The sequence below is a fragment of the Magnolia sinica genome, chromosome 3 (genome assembly GCF_029962835.1).
Source record: "Magnolia sinica isolate HGM2019 chromosome 3, MsV1, whole genome shotgun sequence".
Taxonomy (NCBI): Eukaryota; Viridiplantae; Streptophyta; class Magnoliopsida; order Magnoliales; family Magnoliaceae; genus Magnolia; species Magnolia sinica.
This window is the reverse complement of record NC_080575.1, coordinates 88,920,685-88,940,081: the sequence shown is the minus strand read 5'-3', so window position 1 is coordinate 88,940,081 and position 19,397 is coordinate 88,920,685. Positions and strand designations below refer to the sequence as shown.

The 19,397-nt window shown below is 39.2% G+C and overlaps 2 protein-coding genes across 9 annotated transcripts in view; one reads left to right on the top strand and one right to left on the bottom strand.

Annotated features, from left to right (window-relative positions):
- Positions 1 to 705: 705 nt before the first annotated feature.
- Positions 706 to 15,665, top strand: LOC131240176 (peptide chain release factor PrfB1, chloroplastic). The gene is made up of 7 exons (XM_058238268.1): positions 706 to 919; positions 2,039 to 2,110; positions 3,607 to 3,827; positions 4,494 to 4,697; positions 7,138 to 7,353; positions 8,722 to 8,908; positions 15,059 to 15,665. The coding sequence occupies exons 1-7, from the start codon at positions 736 to 738 to the stop codon at positions 15,361 to 15,363; spliced, it is 1,389 nt and encodes a 462-aa protein (XP_058094251.1). The 5' UTR covers positions 706 to 735; the 3' UTR covers positions 15,364 to 15,665.
- Positions 15,666 to 18,365: 2,700 nt separating this feature from the next.
- LOC131240175 (uncharacterized) overlaps positions 18,366 to 19,397 on the bottom strand; it is a 29,885-nt gene continuing 28,853 nt past the window's right edge. For all 8 annotated transcript variants that reach the window (XM_058238263.1, XM_058238265.1, XM_058238262.1 and 5 more), the window contains one exon: positions 18,366 to 19,038. In XM_058238263.1, the coding sequence (XP_058094246.1) occupies positions 18,949 to 19,038 (90 nt within the window). In that variant the 3' untranslated portion in view covers positions 18,366 to 18,948. The remainder of the gene's footprint in view (positions 19,039 to 19,397) is intronic.

Here is a 19,397-nt window from a genome sequence, read left to right as displayed (position 1 = left end):
GCGAGAAATTGACCGCCGTAAATGTCACCTTTTACCCGGCGTCTTTTCAAAACGCCCCCAAACTTTACCTTTTCAAAGTAAGCCATTCTGTACGGAAACACCCTATGCAGACGGATATAGGCTACGGATTATAACCGTAGCTATAGGTATTGAGCCACCACCAATGAAAGTTATGTTCGTCTGCAAATAGTATGTCCGTACAGAATGGTTTACTTTTGAAAAGTAAAGATCGAGAGCGCTTTGAAAAGACGCCTGGTAAAAGGTGGCATTTACAGTGGTCGATTTCTCATGGAGGCATTTGGAAATTACTTAGAAAATACATATGCTTACGTGGAAAATAAATAACTAAAACTAAAATTTCCAAACTAAGTTCCCAGTTCAGATGGACCATAAACCCAAAGCTACGCTTATGTGATCATCTGAGACCATCAGCTTGGTTAACATCTATCGGACGGTTAAAAATGAAAAAAAATTCAATGGTCATATTTCAACAAACAAGTGTTCACGAATCAGAGACTAAAATTCTTCAAATGATTTTATTTTGGGAACGTGAATTAGAGACAGTGGCTTCCACCATGTAGTCGGTTTAATTTGAGTTAATACTTGCCACGTGCATAATTTCTAAGCGCCTGAGTATCAAGCGGCATACACTACCTGAGTATCATATATCTCCCTGCATACAATCTTCCATTGTTTATCCTTTTGCTGGTTATTTTTAACCTCCGCTCTCTCTCTATGGAGTGTTGTCTGCAAAGCCTCCCGACAGCTCTTAACCTGCGCCACCTTTCCTTAGCCTTCACCCCCAAAACCCAACTCCTCTCTATCAATACATACCAAACAAGACAATCTCAACCCCCTTTGATTCCCAGCTTCATTCTCTCAAGAAAGCCTTCAAACCCATTTCAGCTTTCTCCTTCCGGTGAGCAGAAATTGCCCCTTTCTCTGCAGAATTCTCACCCATTTTCTGTTCTTCCTTTCATGAAAGTTTCGTTTTTTTTTTCTTGGGTATTTCTTTCTTATATCATATTTATTACTGTATTGTCTTTTGTGTTGTCAGTATTTCTTTCAATTTCTTTGCAGAATTTTTGTGGGAATTTTCTTTCGTTTTCAGTTCTTTTTGTGGATTTTTTGTATTCATTTCTGTAGAAGTTTCTTGGGTTTTCTTTGAGTTTTCATTTGTGTTATTTTGTTTATTTCTGTTGTAAACTTGTATTGTCTTTACTTTTGCAAGATTTTTAATTATCATTATTGGGGCCTTAAATAAAAAGGAAGTGAGCTAGACTACCGTATGGTTTCGCCGCAAATTTCCAAGTCGTGGCAAATCTTCTACCACCCACATGTTTGTTCATCGATCCGGATGGTTCGAATCATGGGCCCCGTCGTGGATGAAGCCTGGACCCAAATTGAAAATGATGGGATTATCCCAACCATTCAATAGGTGGTCATCGAATGGACAGTATAAAAAATGGTGTGCTCAGGCAGTTGCAGTTGCGTGATCAGTGTGATTATCTGGATACACTCTATCCACAGTGGGCCCATGTTATGTATGGTCTAGATTGACATAAATGTGTGCCATATGTTCTTAGATGAGTTGCAACAACCAAGTAAATTGTGGCAGACACAAACTGTAGTTTAGCCATTTGCTTTTCGAATTCGAATTCGTGGATTGCACATTTCTTCAGGATTGGAATTGCCATTGTCTCTCTTTCAGGTGTTTATCCATCTATTGAAATGGGGATTGCCTCTTTTTCGAGTGTTATCTATCTATCTATCTATCTATCTATCTATATGGGTGTTTCTGGTTTTTCAAACTGCCCATGCCCATTGTAATGGGTATTTTGAAAAACCAAAAAATGAAAAAAGAAAAATCCTGTTGTATTTTTAACTGAGAGCCATTTTAAAAAATAAATAAATTAAAGTTACTTGTATACCATTATAAGTACTGCTCACAGTTCAAAATTATAACACTGTGGATGTTACTGTTATAAGTTATAACAGCCATTACACATATTTACTTTGTTAGCTGGTTTTCTTTCAGTGCCATTTGCGACGTCGGATGGCCAATCTGGTGCAGGAATAAGCACAGAAACAGCTGAATGGGCAATGCAAGGTATGTTACTTTGAAACTCTGAGTTGTTTTTGCTGACCAATGTAGAAAGTTAAAATACAAGTGCATATTCATATTTCTTTTTTCTACATTCCGGTTCAAATAGAGACCTGAAAAGAGTGACAGCATCTATAAAATAATCTTATGAAATGTAAGGATTTGAATATTTGCTTTATCACGAATCCAAACGACATGAGTGGAATGGCAGATTCATGTATCTGCCCCCAATTAATTGCATGAAGCTTAGATGATGATGACTATGAGTTTCTCTTCATTTGATTCCCTTGATTTGCATTCTGCATGAGCAAGTTTTGGCTGTTGGGATTGGTGTCTTCAACTTACATATGAAAACCAAAGGGTGGGGATGTGTTTTCACCAATGTTATAAAGACCAGACTGGACGGTCAGTCCAGGTTGGACCAGAACAGTCCGGTTCATGTGAAACACGGGTCAAATGGTGGTTACCCATTTCCTTAAAAATTTAACATTTACATTGGTTAAACTTGAACCGTGATCTCCCTTCGAATGCCAAAGGTACTGTCCAATTCCACTATACCAGAGGCATTTTGGATGTTTAGACTGTTTTTATTTATTATACTCAGTGTTTAAATAACGGTACCGTGTTGCGTAGCGTTTAGCCCTTTGTAGCGTAGCGTGAGCTTCACAATACTTCTATTTTTTAATTTCAAAATAGGAAAAATATGATACATAGTAAGAAAAAAATATAACAATGCCTAAAAGATTTTTCATTTTTTCAAGTATAAGCATGTTTAAACAAATTATTAATGATCATTTATTAAAAGCTAATCCATATATATAACCCAATCAATAATTACCACATCAACAACTTTCTAAACAAACCACTTTAATTAATAATGTCTAATTGAAACCACAAGTCACAAGTATGAAAAGAAATTAAAATCCCACAGGTTGAGAGTATTAAGTACAAAATACAAAATACAATTATCATTTATAAATAAAAAAAAGCGTAGCACACGCTACATACGCTATGTGCACGCTACGACGCTACATACTGCTTATACACCACAAACCTTGTAGCATATGTTACATGGGATTTACGCTATTTGCTAATACTACGTAGCGTCGTGGCTACGCTACAGATGCTATTCAAAACATTGATTGTACTTTAAGCAGATGCCTTTAGTTCGATGGTTCAGCATGGTTGGACTTCTGGTTGGACCGAACTCAACAAATAACATGTTTGATTCCTGGTCAGGTTTTTAAAACATTCATTTTCATATATGTAACTGCAGTCTTGACTAAAAACATAGGAAATTGTATATGGGTTTATAGATGTGGTAGTATTACTAAGTTTCAATGGGATTATGGGATAGGGTCTTGTGAATTATGGAGTTTACAGAACCTTTTAAACTTGGGGGACTAAACAGATAAATCCCACCCTTCTACCGAGTTGGCTCGGCTGAATCTTGAAACAGTCAGTGGAGTAAAGTTTTGACAATTGTTTCTGGTTGTTGGCAGATTTTTATACATTAAGGAAGGATGTGGAAACTACTATCGAACGTGTTGAAGAAATTAGGGCCTCTGCAGGTCTTGACCAGTTAGAAGCAGAGCTCGCAGCTTTGGAGAACAAGGCAGCAGATAGCTCTTTATGGGATGATCCTGCTAAAGCACAGGAAACCCTTCTGGCCCTCACTGATGTCAAGGATAAAATCAAACTGCTCACAGAGTTCAAATCCCAGGTTCCAAATTTGGTGCTTTGTTTTTGCTTAATGAAGACATTTTACTAAATAATTTTAAGATCATATTAATGGAAGAGTTGCTCAATTTACTATACATTTAATGGAAGAGATGTACTTGAAGAGGGAGCCTATTTGAATCTAATCGCCCTTATCTTGGTTGTTTTTTTTTATAAATTATATATATATATATATATATATATATAATCCATTAACTGGAATACCCATACATCTACAAATACACATGAACATGCATGTATGTATGAAGGTGGAACTAATTTGAACCCAGTTGCCTTTTTTCTTGATTTTTAATTCATTCCACAATCCACATAACTGGCACACTTAAGTGTGTGTGTACACATGTATGCATGTAGACATATATATTAATTTACCTCTTACTGCTTGTGTTTCCACATTGTATATTCTTGCTAGAAAAAGGTTGGTTGTGTACAATAATTCTAGTTCTTGCCTTGCCATTGGTTGGAATGCATGGGACCTACCTGGAAAATGATAGGTCCCCTATTTCAGCATGCAATAGCCATAAAAAGTGAGATTTATAGTTATTGTGGACTACTAAACCATATGGCTAGGCCCATACAAATAGCCTGGAACTTCCTGAGGATCTATGTGCTTTCTTGCATGGTAAAGTAACCCCCATGCTCAACGCAGGTTGAGGATGCGGAAATGATAGTAAAGCTGACTGAGGAAATGGAATCTATAGATACAGGGCTTCTTGAAGAGGCCTCCAAGATCATTCGAGAGATGAGCAAATCGCTGGATCGGTTTGAGTTGAACCAGCTGCTTTCTGGACCTTATGATAAAGAAGGTGCTGTTGTCACTATCACTGCTGGTGCTGGGGGTACTGATGCACAGGTATTCATTTTTTTTTTCATTGCAAGCATTAAGCTCTGCAATTTTTGTTTTGTTGTTGGTGAAATGTGGGATGTATTTGACTTGGACATGGAAATATGTTCTGGTGTTGGACATAGATAGGCTTTTTATCGTCTAATGATGCTGTCGATTCCCCATTCAATCTCATTCATGCAAACCGTTGCTTAAATCCAACCTCTGCATATCAAGGTGATCAATCATTGCATTTAAAGGCAAAAGAGGTCCCTCAACACTAACAATAAGTTAATAGCTAGGGTTTCAAGAAGATATATAGGAAGAGGAACTAAACAATATCCCATCAAGCATTGCTCACTAGACAAGTTGTACATGTGAGGCCCACCCTTTGGTAATCCAAATTGTTCATAAAATGGGTTCAGGGCAGATGGGAGATACCCCAAAAATCTTCCCCATGAACTGTTCCTAGTTGCCTAGTTCAATCCGCACCATTAGATGCTTCTAATTGTCCATTTTCATTGGATGGCTGGGATCATCTGATATGGGAGATTTTTGGCCTTCCCAAACACAAATGTTTTAATTATTTATTTTGCGAATATAACACATTTTATTAAAGAAGAAACCATACAAAAGGATGATGAGGCATCATCCAAGATACAACGGGGAAGGAGAACCACATGTGCCCCCCAAAAAATCCCAATAATTTCCCCAAGAACCTTGTTTGTAGCTGCCTAGTCAGAGATCAATTTCTTCACTTTAAACATCACCTCATTGACCAAACATCACTTGTCTCGGAAGGTCCGATTGTTGCGCTACCCCCAGGTCGCCCATCGAATCATGAGCAGGGATAACTGTCAACGAGACACCTCCCTTTTGCAATCCTTCAATCGGCCATGCCATGTCCTCATCAGCTGCACTATTGACTATGGCATCTCCCAATCCATCCCAATCCACCCCCATCAAACTAAATAGGCTCCCTTACACCGCAGAGGTGAAAGGGCAATGGATAAAGGGGTGTTTCACTGATTCTTCATATCAAAGGTAAACAATGTTGTTTCTTTCTAGCAAGCATCATATTACACCTTCTTTAGGTAATGCTAGATTCTATTGAACTATGAATCGGTTGCTGATTTGTGGTTTCATCTTTTGTTAGTTCAATAGATGTTTGTTTTGTTTTTTTGTTTTTTCCCGATTTTCTTCTTGAAAATTTCTGCATATTTAGGCCCTGTTTAGATTGGGTGTAAAGTAGGAGAATGCAAGGCAAAGCAAAATTGTGACAAGCGGAATGACATCTGACATCAGCTCAGGGGAAGCAAACCCTTTGCACTTGTTTGTCTTGCTAAAGAAAAGTTTTGGAAAAATTCTTTGCATTTGCATTTGAAAGTGTTTGGATTGCAATCCCACATAGGGAAACCTCTTTTTCTTCCAATTTTGCCATTTAAAATGTCATATCAAAGGCAAATCTTTTCCCTCCATTTGTTTTTTGGAAAAAAGAAGAAGGTTTTACTCGCTTGTTGAGGTGGGAAAGGCAAAGACAAATATTTTGCTATGGCATCCTCCGCTTCGCAAGCATATGTGATGCAGGACAATTAACCACTTGCTCTAAAAGCTCGAACTAATAAAGCATGGCGAATTAATCCCTTTATCTCATAGCCCAGGCCCCAAATCCATGAGTTAGGTCCCCGACCGAACCCTCCTCGTGGGCCCCAAATCCATGGGTTCCACCCCCTCATGGGCCCTAAATCCATGGGTTCCGCCTCACATGAGCCACCTGTCTCACATAGGCCCCAAATCCATGGGTTCTGTGGGCCGCCCACCTCGAGTGTGCCCCTGCATCCCACAGGTCACCTCACTTGAGCCCGGTGTGAATATGCCCTCGCATTAATCACCCTTGGTGAGGAGTCTTGAACACGAGATTTCCCGCTTTGATATCAATTTGATGTAGGACAGTTAACCACTTGCTCTAAAAGCTTGAACTGATAGAGCATGGCGAATTAATCCCCTTTTCTCATAGCCTAGGCCCTAAATCTATGGGTTAGGTCCCCGGCCGAACCCTCCTCGTGGGCCCCAAATCCATGGGTTTCGCCTCACACGAGCCACCCATCTCACACATGCCCCAAATCCATGGGTTCTGCGAGCCGCCCACCCCGAGTGTGCCCATGCATCCCACAGGCCACCCCACTCGAGCCCCGTATGAAAATGCCCCCGCATTAATATGCAAATGTCTTTTCGATGCAAATGCTTTCCCTGGTTTGCACCCAATCCAAACAGGCCGTTAATGAACTTGTATATAAGTCTTTCAACTCACCCTAGTTTGACTCAAGATGATTTGGTGAAATACAGTGCCACCCTTGACTTTTATCTTTAGATATATTAATGACAATTTACCTTGTGAAATTCCCTTAGTCCCTTTTTTTTTTCATGCTTGATTTTCTGGTAAGACTCTTTGCATTATTTTCCAGTGCAGGATTGGGCTGACATGCTTCTTAGAATGTACGTAAGATGGGGTGAGAAGCAGCGGTACAAGACAAAAGTGGTTGAGAAATCTATGGGAGAGGAGGCCGGAATCAAGTCGGCTACAATTGAATTGGAAGGGCGTTTTGCTTATGGTTACTTGTCTGGGGAGAAAGGAACACATCGTATTGTTCGGCAATCTCCTTTCAATGCAAAAGGTCTTCGCCAGGTAACCTTCTCCTATGTTATGCAACTTAGACACAAACACATGGTGCCCGACACTGCTGGCCTAGAAAATCAACATGTTGAAACCCATACAGTTGCGTCTATAAGAACATCAAAAGTTTATCATTATGCAAATATTTGTTCCTAAAAGCACAAGATAATGTTTCTAGGTAAGTAAAATAAAATGCTTATGGGTGGGATAAAGATAAGAGGTATAAGATGATGCATGGATGTACCAAACACTGTTGGTTTGGCCTCCAAACTATATGGGTGGAACCTACCTTTGTGCGTGCGTGCATGCATGCTGCGCACATGTGCGTGCGTGCATGCATGCTGCGCACATGTGCGTGCACATGTGTGTGTGTGTGTGCGCGCCCGCGCGTGCGCATGTTTGCGTGTATGTGTTTGTTCCTATGTATGTGTGGGCGTGTATGAGCATGGCATGGGGACAGACCTTGCGAATCTACAATTGACTTTGCTCCCATTTCTGATGGGGAAAAATAGTTCTATTTACTAGCAGCAAGACTGAAATTATGAAGATTGTTAGTCCAATATTTTGCGTTGGTGATGATTGAAGCATCTAAACTATTCCTCTTTAACCTTTTCTTTTCTCCATTAGAAGATCCTTATGCACCCACTGCCCATTGCTAGTTGGAACTGTTAATATTCTCCTACTGATGCAGGGGATATGGCAAATTTCCATTCAACTTTTGGTAATTGAAAAATCTCACTTGGACTCTAAACTAACAGTAATGGTTATTAAGATGATTAGCCAATGTAACTTAGACATGTCCCACTGTCAAGCACAAAGGCCTTGGGAATGTCAACTTCAAAAACCAAACTTGCTGACACCTGACGTACAAGCTATATCTTGATATTCACTACTTATAGATATAGTAAGATGTACAAAGTACAAAACTTACAAGGTGTAACTATATAAATAATGATATACCATATACAAATAAACCAAAACAGGAATAAAGAAAAAGAAAAAAAGAAAAAAGATGCATTGAAGTTTCGTACTAAATGATATCTCATGTCCTGTGGACAATATATGCAGTGTCTTTATGTAGGTCGTACTTGCCCTTGTACAGTTACAAGCTTTTTGATGCAGCCCCTGTTCTTGTTGGAGAAATTGTCTATGTGATATTTTGACCCTTTCCATGTTGATGCACGAGCGGACCCCATGCAGCATAACAAATGAACTCCATCATTTTATATATTTTCTCAAAATTTCGATTTTTCTTATCATACCTGAGGTATATGTTTAGCGCCATTGAACTTGGAAAACAAGTTCCCTATTCTCATATGTTTATGCAAAGATTTATGTGGGAAACTAGGAAATGAGGTTCTTGTTTTCTTCTTACTACAGACAAGTTTTGCTGGTGTCGAAGTCATGCCCCTCCTTCCCGAAGAGTCATTGGATGTTGACATACCTGAAGAAGACCTTGAAATAAGCTACTCAAGAGCAGGTGGAAAAGGAGGCCAGAATGTGAACAAGGTTGAAACGGCTGTTCGGATTGTTCACATCCCCACTGGCATTGCAATCCGCTGCACAGGTTTCCTCAAAACAGCAGAAATCTATTTAAGCACACCCGATATCAGTTTGCTCTTCGAGATTTTTTTGGTTGAACAGTGGATAATTAATTTAGCTGTTAGTCCCATGATTTGTGATGCTATTCCCATTTATATTTGAATCATGCAGTTCACTAGGGTTATGTTTGGATGAAAGTTGAATTGAATTGCAATAATTAGTTCAGTAGAGAGGAAATAGCCAAATTGAAAGTGCCTGCTTTAGAATTCGTGAAGAGTTAGTAGGCCTCCAATTGCAATTTATGTTTCTTTTGAGTCCAACTTGAAAGTAACATTTTTCCTATTTGGAGCATGGCCCCTCAATATGAATACTATGTGAGATTATTCAACTAACAGTGGAGTTCAATTCAGAATAGCACCCAAATGCAGCCTGAAGAATGGGAAGGTATATGGTTTCATAGTTGCTAGATCTTCTAAAGTTCATTTCCTCTTATGGACTGAAGAGTAAATGACATGGAATTGCAGGTAAAATACCAAGAATGCTTTCCATCATCTGAGTGTTATGAATGTTCTTTGTATTTTATGTTCATATCTTATTTTCAAGTTCTTCAACATTCCTATATTTTGTTGACTTCAATCCAAATTTTAGAAACAATTATTAGGATCAGACTTGAGTTTTATATTGTCTTCCTATGAGAATATTGAAAAACTCAAGACCCAACTCCATTTGATGAAAGCTAACTCTAACTTGATTTCAAGTTGAATAAAACACCGGCGAAATAACCTGAAATTTCAATTTCTCAGTGCTTGGTCAAGTAATTTGGGGTTTTAAGGCTAGCTTACCTCATTAGAGCAACCCTGTTCTCCATCAAGCTGAGCTGACTTGGCAAGTTTCTAAGGACTCAAATCTTATTTTCGAAAACTGACGCTTTAAAAGATTACATGTGCGTTTTCCTATATATAGCCCTGTCCTTTTTCTGATTTTCTATCTTGGTCTTCATTTGGGGGGTCAAGGCGTCAAGCTGTCGGCCATCTCCATGTGGGAACCCATGGTGGAAAATTTTGAGAAGCGTCTTGATCTGTGGAAAAGGAGCTACCTGTCTTTTGGAGATCGTATCACCCTCATTGAAGCACTAGGCAATCTTCCAGTCTTCTACCTTTCCCACTTCAAGGTCATGGTGTCAGTGGCCAGATAGCGCAAAAAGATCCAAAGGGATCTTTTATTAGAGGGAATATTGAGAAATGTAAATTCCACTTAATCATGTGGAGTGAGGTTCAAAAAGCAAAAAGAGCAGGGCGGCATTGAGATGGGGAGGATAAAGGAAAGAAATTGGAGCCTCCCAAGGGAGGATGGAAGACCAAGCTCTTTGGCAAAAGGGTGATATGGGAAAAGTATGGGTCATCCAATAGAGGATGGGATCAAGGAATTGTAAAGCATAATGGCTCAGAGGATTGCCAAGGCTCAGTAAGATGGGAGACAAATCAAGACTGTAGGTAAAAACTCTAAAAGAAAGGATAAGATTTGAGGTCAACAAGGGAGACAAAGTGTGGTTTTGGGTAGATATCTGGGTGGGGACAAAAAGTTGATGGCGTCTACCTTCCTAAATTTATTTAGCCCCATAGAAGAAAGAGGCATTGGTAAATGAATGCTTCGAGACAATTTGGGTTAGATTTACGGGGAATCTAAATTTCGTAGGAACCTGAATGATGATGAGGCTGAGGCTTTTCAAAAGTTGTTAGAGAACCTCCAGCAAGTTTTTCATCCAGAAGCAGGGGATGACTCCAAATTTGAATAGGAAAGATTTGGGAAATTTCTCTACAAAGTCATTTTTCAGATCTCTGTTGAAGGAAGAAAGTTCATTGATACTGCCCATTTTGGAAAATTTTCTGCCCCTCACGTTATCGCTTTTTGGGATGGTAGCATAAGAGAAAATTATTATTTTGGTCCATTTTAAAAACAGGGGTGTTAGCCTTCTTAACAGATGCAAGATGTGCAAAGAGGGATACTTCAGTTCATCACCATTCCTGCATTATTCAGTTGCTAGTTGGATCATGGTTGTGTTCTTTAATATTTGTGGAAAGCTTGGAGAGGTACTCAGTTGTTGGGGAAAGAGGAAAAGCGCTTCGGCGCTGCCGTAGCATTTATGTTGGAAGATTTGGAAGGAAAGAACAACTACAGTTTCAAGGGATAATTGCTTTCTGATCAGGCATTACTGGAAAGAATTAAAGGAAGTTTAATCATCTGGGCCCTTTTCCCTGACTTTTAGGTGCATATCTGCATTGGATATTCTTAGAGATTGGTTGTTGGTGGTCTAAGTGCTTCCTTTAAGAAAAAAGGTGGCAAAGTGGTTCCGTCCTCAGAATGGTGTATGCAATTTGCTATTTCGAAGTAATTCCAGTAGCAATCTAGCTCTTCAGGTATTGGATTGTTGCTAAGGATGGCAATGGTCAATATGGTCTAGTTGGGTCCCATCTCTTTGGGAGTTGCTCGAAGTGAAAGCCTTGTCTCTGAGGGAAGCACATCATGCATTTGGGTTCAAATTTAATGGGAAGTCATTGTGGAAGCTGGAAGGAGATTTGTCCAATGTTAATGAATGGGCAAAAAAGCAAGCTCTGAACCATGGGAGTTCGGATTTTTTTTTTTGCTCGCGCTCTCTCTCTCTCTCTCTCTCTCTCTCTCTCTCTCTCTCTCTCTCTCTCTCTAATTAGACCTCTTGCATCAAAGCAAAATGTTTTGTTTACCCGTGCTGGCAGAGAGGCTAATTCAATTGCTGACTTGTTGGCTAAGGACAGTCTTGATCATTCAGCATTTGGGAATTTGTTTCCATTAGCTTTATGCATTTCGTTCAATAAAAGGATTGTTTTTTTTTTTTTTAAAGGAAAAAAATCTTAGCTTGTCCCAACTATTCAGAGTCAGCTTCAAAAATCCCGTTTTGCCAAAAATTCCTGTACTACGCTTCATCTTCAACAAGTGAAAAATCCTTCACATCTAACAGCTATATCCATCTTCTTTTAGGTCTTCCTCCTGGCCTCCTTTCAGGCCCTTCAATCTCAATTGAAGTTCCTACCTTGCTGTATTCATCTCTAGTTAGCACATGGTTGAACAATCCATCAGCATCTGAAAATCATGTGATTGAAAATGTTGTCACCTTCGCTTATGGATAAACAGTTGTGGATCTCAAACTAGTTATGGTCATGAAATACTTGCTCTTGATATTTGATACTCTATCGGTGCTACTGGTATTGCCTATGCCAAATCGGGTGCTGGTCGTTGGATTGGAACTATTGAACCAATTACTCTGAACTATTGAACCAACTACTCTGTTACTTAATCTGATCTAGGAGTGGACCCATTTCCTTGCACTTCCGAGAGCCTACAAAACTTTCGTTATATCCGTTTAGAACCCTGCCACGCCTTCACATGTCAATGAGGTGGGTTTATGGTTGGTTCATATTGGCATTTGTCAAGGTGTGATTGTAGCTATGGTACTTAGCTGCCCCAATATGGGACCACCACCCAGTAGCATGTTGCTGCTAGAAGCAGAACCCAGCATTTCTTCCAGAGAATCTCCCAATTGTTCCAGAGCAACTAGAAAGGGATTCTTTAACTAGAAAAAAAATAAAAATCTGTTCGTAGGATACCTAAGTTTTCATAACTAAATCATGTATGATGGAATCAACAAAGATTTGATCCTCTCTCTCTCTCTCTCTCTATATATATATATATATATATATATAGCTCTCCATCATTTCATCTCAAATTAGACCTGCTCTGAGGTTGTTTTGGATGACCTCATTCCTAGTATTGTCCTTCCTAGTCTTCTCACGCATCCATCTCAACTTCCTCAACTCTGCAACTTCTACCCTCTGTTTTATTTTTTGAAAGGGTCATCCTCTGTTAATATTCTTTTAATTGCAAGCACTTCTCCCTGTATAGCATGGTTGACTTGGCATAAGACGATCACACAGAACTCCAAAGACATCTTCCCTTCTTGCTCTGACTCACTCCAATTCTGTTAGAAACATCTTCATTCTCTCCACCACTTTGAATGATAGAGCCCATAGTTCGTAATACCAGGACTCAACTCAGGACCCAGTTGGTCACTGGGCTGGATTGACTCGGGATTTGGTGGGTTGATAAAGTGAGTTAAGAAAACAATTTATTGTGACATTTTTTTTGTGCCTGAACCGTGCATGCACGTCCGTCGATAGCTGCAAATAGGCTGTTGTTTTGGTCTAATGGTTGATTTGTAGATGACAGGGCAAAAATATAAAGAACATAATCTTAGCACATCTTCAATATATTTGCAGAAACCTGCACGAAGGCAGGTTTCTTTTACAAACAGTGGTGCTCTTAGCTGTTTCCTTTGACCAAGCTAAACCAAGCTAGTCTTCCAACTCTCCAGTTGGGCTGAAAGATTAAGCAAGAAAAGAAGGATGGGATTATTTTCAGGAGATTGCAATCTCGACCAAACATGTGGATCAAAGGGGCTAGGGAACAAGCAAGAAAAGTGGCTGATAATCGCCGAGTAAAAACAAAGATTCGAGTCTAGAGTCTCACTGATAATCCTCTCCTCTTTACGTCTTACCAATGTCGTAAATGAGTGAGCTACTCTTCTCGTATATGCAAATGGGGAAGGGGTCGGTTATTGCATGGTGAATCGTAGTGTGCCATGTTGTCTAATAAGCTGTCTGCTTAAACCAATTGGGAACCGCCACGTCAGAGTTGGGATAAGGTTCAATAGCACCATAAATGGTAATCCAAAACAGTCACTTGGCTGGATAAGAAGGGATATCTGGCTGCACGTGGTGAGATCTATTGGGAAATCCTTCAACTGTCATTGCTTCTGGAAGATTTTACATGAGGGAACAAATATCCTTGGTCGAACAAAGCTATCTTTGAGATGATTTATTGAATTCTCCAAGTGAAAGGAGATGATACCAGCCAAGGACCTCAGAAGATGCTGCCTCAGAATTAGGTTAGCCGAATAAGAGTTGTGGTGCTTGAACCAGGTTCCTCGAAAGTGAGGGCTGTCAGTGAAGATCATGAGATTGAAGCAGAGCAACCGTCTTCACCAAGCACGCACGAGTGTTGAAACACTAAATGGAAGTGGGTGTTTGGCACCCCTGAGTGATCGATCCCCAATGATGCATGTTGTGCCTTGGAAAAAAATATTATAAAAATAGTAATTATTAATCCGAATAAACTCAACTAATAATATGAGTTTTTACACTCTCAGATGGGTGGTTTGTTTCAAGTAGGCAGTCAGCACTTAGCGTAGAATTTGCCACATCCTTTTCTCATGGATACCCGACTCCAGTTAGTAGGGCTACGACACAGATGATGATGATGATAGTAATAAATACTGTTAATATACAAAAAAATAAAAAAATAAAAAAAAAATCATAAAAAATAACAACAATTCACATTCAATTGAAAATGAACCAGAAAGTTATAACAATGTTCCACCATGTTAAGGCCCGTAATATCGATGGTTTGGATTGTCGATCCACGGGCCCCACTTGTAGAAATTGAAAGCTTGGACAACTGTTTTTTTTTTTTCCAACTGTCCACTTGTAGGGCAATGAATGAAGGATTAGGATCTTCCAGTCAATGGGGGAACCCATTAGATCAAATGGAAGAGTTCAGTAACTGCATATCTTGAAACTTGATAGGGAATGCTAATGTACCTACCTTCATGGGGACATTATCAATGTTCCAAAAGCTTTTAAATGACATGTGGGATGTCCAATGATCAATCCAGACCAGTGTTAAATCACATTGGTTAGATGATTCCAGCCATCCCATTAATAGCATGAAAAATGGCAATCAAGATCGAGTAGAGAAACACTATAGGTGAAATAATCATCTTGAAACATCTATTGAATGGTTCCCACCATGGATTGCTTCTAAGGAGGCACTTTGGTTTGATGACACTAACCATTTGATCTATGGCTCATAAAAATAGACAGTCGTAACAAAATATCCCACGTTCAAAAGGGTTAGGATCATCTGGTTGGAATGATATTTTTATATGATGGCAACTCTAGTGGTATGAATGAATGGACTGTCTAGATCGATGATTGGTTGTCCATGCACACACAAACATGTATATTACACATTTAGCAGTTTGCAACAACTGCTGATGCTTGTCCGATTCCTTGTCCAAATGCAGAAGAAAGATCTCAACTAGCAAACAGAATCAAAGCTCTTAGCCGTTTAAAAGCCAAACTGCTTGTCATTGCCGAGGAGCAGCGGGCATCCGAAATCAAGCAAATACGGGGAGATGCAGTGAAGGCCGAGTGGGGTCAGCAGATCCGTAATTATGTCTTCCATCCTTACAAGCTTGTGAAAGATGTGCGGACAGGGTTGGAAACTTCAGATATCAATTCTGTTATGGATGGTGAACTGGAATCATTTATCAAAGCTTACCTCAAATACAAATACACCCAAACGGTGACCACAGGCAGCCTAAAATGAGAATTATGCATCGCTTCTTTTATTACTGTTGATTTTGTATATCATGGGGTCATTGATTGCTATTTGTGGCAGACGATTCCATTAAACTCTGCAATTTGTTTGCAGTGGAAATGATTTTAGGCAGCTGATAAGATTTCCATCGTGTTGTGATGTGGATTTCTGAAACTGTTGGCAGGTCTTCTTTTTGTATCAGGGACTTGTTGCAGCTCGCTTCATGTTCCTTTCTTGGTTCTTTTAGGGGTTGTTTGGCAACCTGGAATTTGAAAATTACTTCAGGAATTGGGTTCCTGGGAATTTCATTCTGTCAGTTGTGTTTGGCAACCTGGAGTTGGAATTTGATTTCTATGAATTTGCAAGCCAGCTTTTCAAAAAGAGTCATAAATTGCTTTTTAAAATCAGGAATTGAATGACCCCTCAATTGTATTAAAAAGAAAAATCCAACTGGAATATAGTTCTAACTAAATCCCAGGTTGCCAAACATGAAAATCAGCCAAATTCCAAGTCGCCAACCGAACCCTTAACTGATTCTGTTTCTTACAGGGAGAAAAAAATTGTTCTATGGGCAGTTTTCTGTTCAGCTTGATAGGCATCAGGGACTGGTAAGAGGAAGGGAAATAGGAATGCTTACATGATCTGGTCCGTTCATCCGTTCAGGCCCACCATGAACATGCCTAGCCTGTTTGGCCCAAAGTGCTAATGAAAACTTGATTATTTAGTGGTTTTGTTTGACGTTTTTTCAAAATAATAATAATAATAATAATAATAAATTGTAATTTACTTCTAGGCCAGGCTTTGGTCATTTGTATGATGAAAGCTTGATTATTCATTGAAATCTTTGTTTGGCCAGAGTGCCTCTTTGTTTTATTTAATCTTTAGCATCTTTTCTATTGATTATGGATAGTTTTTCTATTTCTTAATCAAGTATTTGCATGCGAGTGATGTATACAAATTTCTAGTGTGATTTGTTTTGAGTTTTACAATGTTTTTGTTAAAAGAACTATGTAATGGCTAGATCCTAATCTACCTTTTTGGGTATATCCATTGAAAATGTACTAGAATTAGGCTACTCAAATTCATTTTCAAAACATGCTTTTGATTAGTTTTCCTAGCTGTTCATTTTCCTCATGCATAGGGAATGCACAAATCACACTGATTGGATGGATTTGATCCGTCCGTTAAGTTGCCTTTCCTATTTGTATTGATTCTTTTACCCAGCCCTTCCCAAAAACCCATTTGTCAGGTTGACATGAGCCGTTGGTCTATGGATCATCTGCATGGGGCCATAATGTTGTTGTTTGGATCACTGAACCGCTAGGTCACACTAGTGGGCCATTCTGTAATGGACCATTGGTTAAAGAGGGACCATATGATCCTTGACATTTTGTATAAGCTGGGCCTGGTGTCAGGGGATCCATATACTGGTTCTGTGGACTAAACTCCCAAACATCCCGGGCTTCGGAACATCGTAGCCCTTAATCTTAGGCAGTTTCTTAGTTGCATCACTGTTGCTTTCGTTTTCTTTTCAATCGTTTATTTTTGGCCCACGAAATGAAACGGTAGGATTCTCCTGTTAAGGAGATTTTGGGCACATGGTCCATCAATGATGTGCCCCATCTATGGTCTGAACCACATTGTGGGCCACACCTTGGGTTGTCTGCATATGATCTTATCCTGTGATCAGAAGATTGCAGGATGCATTCCATCAGATCAAAGGATGGTCAGAAGGTCAGGATGCATCCATTAAGTATCCATTAGATAAAAAATACCAACATGCCCAAAAATCAATCCAATGGCACAATCCTAACCTCATTGATTGGTGACCTGTAACTGGGAAAATACAACACTTCCAAGGTTATGTATTTTACAGCCAGGAATTACAACGTAAGATGCATCAGAGAGTGAATAGCGTCCATGGATCCATTTTGGACAAGTGGGGCCTTTTGGTGATGAAAAGGACCGTCCAGATGAAAGTACCTACCATTCATAAAGTGGGTCCTAAAAAGTTTTTAAGATTGGATGATCTTATCCATCCAATTTATGACTGTTATTGCAGACCTTTGCTGTGCTTTTTTACCTAGCCATTGATTACATGGACCACTAGTCCAAGGGTTAGGATCTTTTAACCCTGGATATATCTTATAGACTGCCCGTTCACTGCGGGCTCCTCAATGTTAACGGTCATGACACTACTCACAATGGTTCCATCAGGACTTTCCTTTGACTGAAAGCAATGGAACCGAAGCTAGGGAAGCTGGATAGTAATCGTTGTGATTTGAAGATTTAAAGGCAATGCTTTTGCTGCTCATGGATGGACCCCACATGGTTGTATGATTTGATGATTGTGATGGGGAATGTTGATATGTGTTGTAGAGGCATGGCCCATCATATACATGAACATGCATGCACATGGATGCTCAATGCTCCCATTGCCAACAGTCGGAATGCCTGTGGGTACATGGGATATATATGCCCAATCCAGAACTTTAATGATTTGGCCTCTTGTAGACTGGACATCCACATGAAATGGCATTGGTTAATGCCAACCAAAACTTTTGTTTCAGGGCTGTTTGGAAAATAAGAAAATAAAAGAAAAGAAAATTGTAATAACTGTCTACAGCCCAGCCTAAAAATGAATTCATCTCATTCTGGTTAACAGTAATTTTGTATTAGAATCTCAATCTCTAATACATAACAAGTTCTTTTTGAAAGTAATGATGTTTTAGAGATCAAGCTCTCTAATAAATAGTTGCTGGTATCTAGAATGTGATGAATTCAATTTTCAGGGCCTATGGATTATTTCCAACAACATTATTGAAACATTGATTCCCATGGATTTCATTTTTGGAGATTCTGGTTGGATAGCAAGTGAAAATCTCATATTTCTCTCACAATAGTCACCTAGTTTTCTGTACCAAATAATCTTTAATATTGAAAAGTCTAATGATTATTGTGGTGAAATCTGCCCCTTTTTTTGTTATCCAAACAATATAAGAGGTCACATAAACTGAAAATCATTATCATTTCCCACATTTTCTTTTCTTTTGTGTGTTTCCAAACAAGACCGTGGCCACTAATTTCAGGTAAAACAACAGTGATAACAACATCCAAATGCATTAGAATAAACATAGGAAAAAAGAAAAAGAAAAAGGAAAAACATACAACTGTCATTTTATAGGGATCTGCATGGAATCAATGATGTCTATTTTCAACTTCTTTCTTGTATATAGGCAGTAAATGTCAGCACAACCTCATTAAAATGCCTTGAAACGAGACTAGTTTCCTCTTCTTTGGTCGTTTGGCATAGGTCGTCAAAGGTGTTGATGGTTTTGAGGATGAATGGATGGATGGTTTTGGCATAGGTCATCGAAGGTGTTGATTTGGGATTGGTCATTTTTCCAAATCTTCTGAATTTCTACATGTTTTAGGACCTGGCACCAATCAAAGCCATAACATTTATATCAGGAACTTTTATTTGGACCCATCTGGGAGTGGAAGATCATCAACTGTATTTCAACTTAAGATGCAAGGCCTTTAACGAAAGAAAAAACTGCAGGAAATATTGTGATAGTCAGCAAGCACAGAGATTCAGGTTGCTTTCTTCTTGTGGCCAAAGAGTAAGCTCCATGCATATGTGTTGCTCTTCTGTGCTGCAGCTTCTACTCGATTCCCGCCAAACTGGAAGACAATGAATCACAATCAGAGGAAACATGCATTCAGAAAATTCGCTGTAGAATAAACCTGAAAAGAATAAATAAATAAAAATAAAAAAGAAAATTCACTGCAGAGCATAAAGCTGAATCATGCATGCAGTGTAACAAATCCTAGAATCTTAGGATTATGCACAATGAGAAATGATCTACTTGGGCTCAGTGTATGTAAATCTTTTCATGCATCTAGTTGCATTTGAACTGTTGGTATCCACATCACCTGTCTAGACCGTGCGTTGGGTTCAGTTCACTCTTGGCCCACTTGTGCTAAAAATTACAGCAATCTAATGGTCCTAAACATCCGTGACTGGACCTATCTTCTGTGAA

Coding starts and splice junctions, on each gene's coding strand:
- LOC131240176 (XM_058238268.1), top strand. CDS start 736: ATGGAGTGTTGTCTGCAAAGCCTCCCGACAGCTCTTAACCTGCGCCAC. Junction 3,828..4,493: donor TCACAGAGTTCAAATCCCAG/GTTCCAAATTTG, acceptor TGCTCAACGCAG/GTTGAGGATGCGGAAATGAT. Junction 7,354..8,721: donor ATGCAAAAGGTCTTCGCCAG/GTAACCTTCTCC, acceptor TTCTTACTACAG/ACAAGTTTTGCTGGTGTCGA.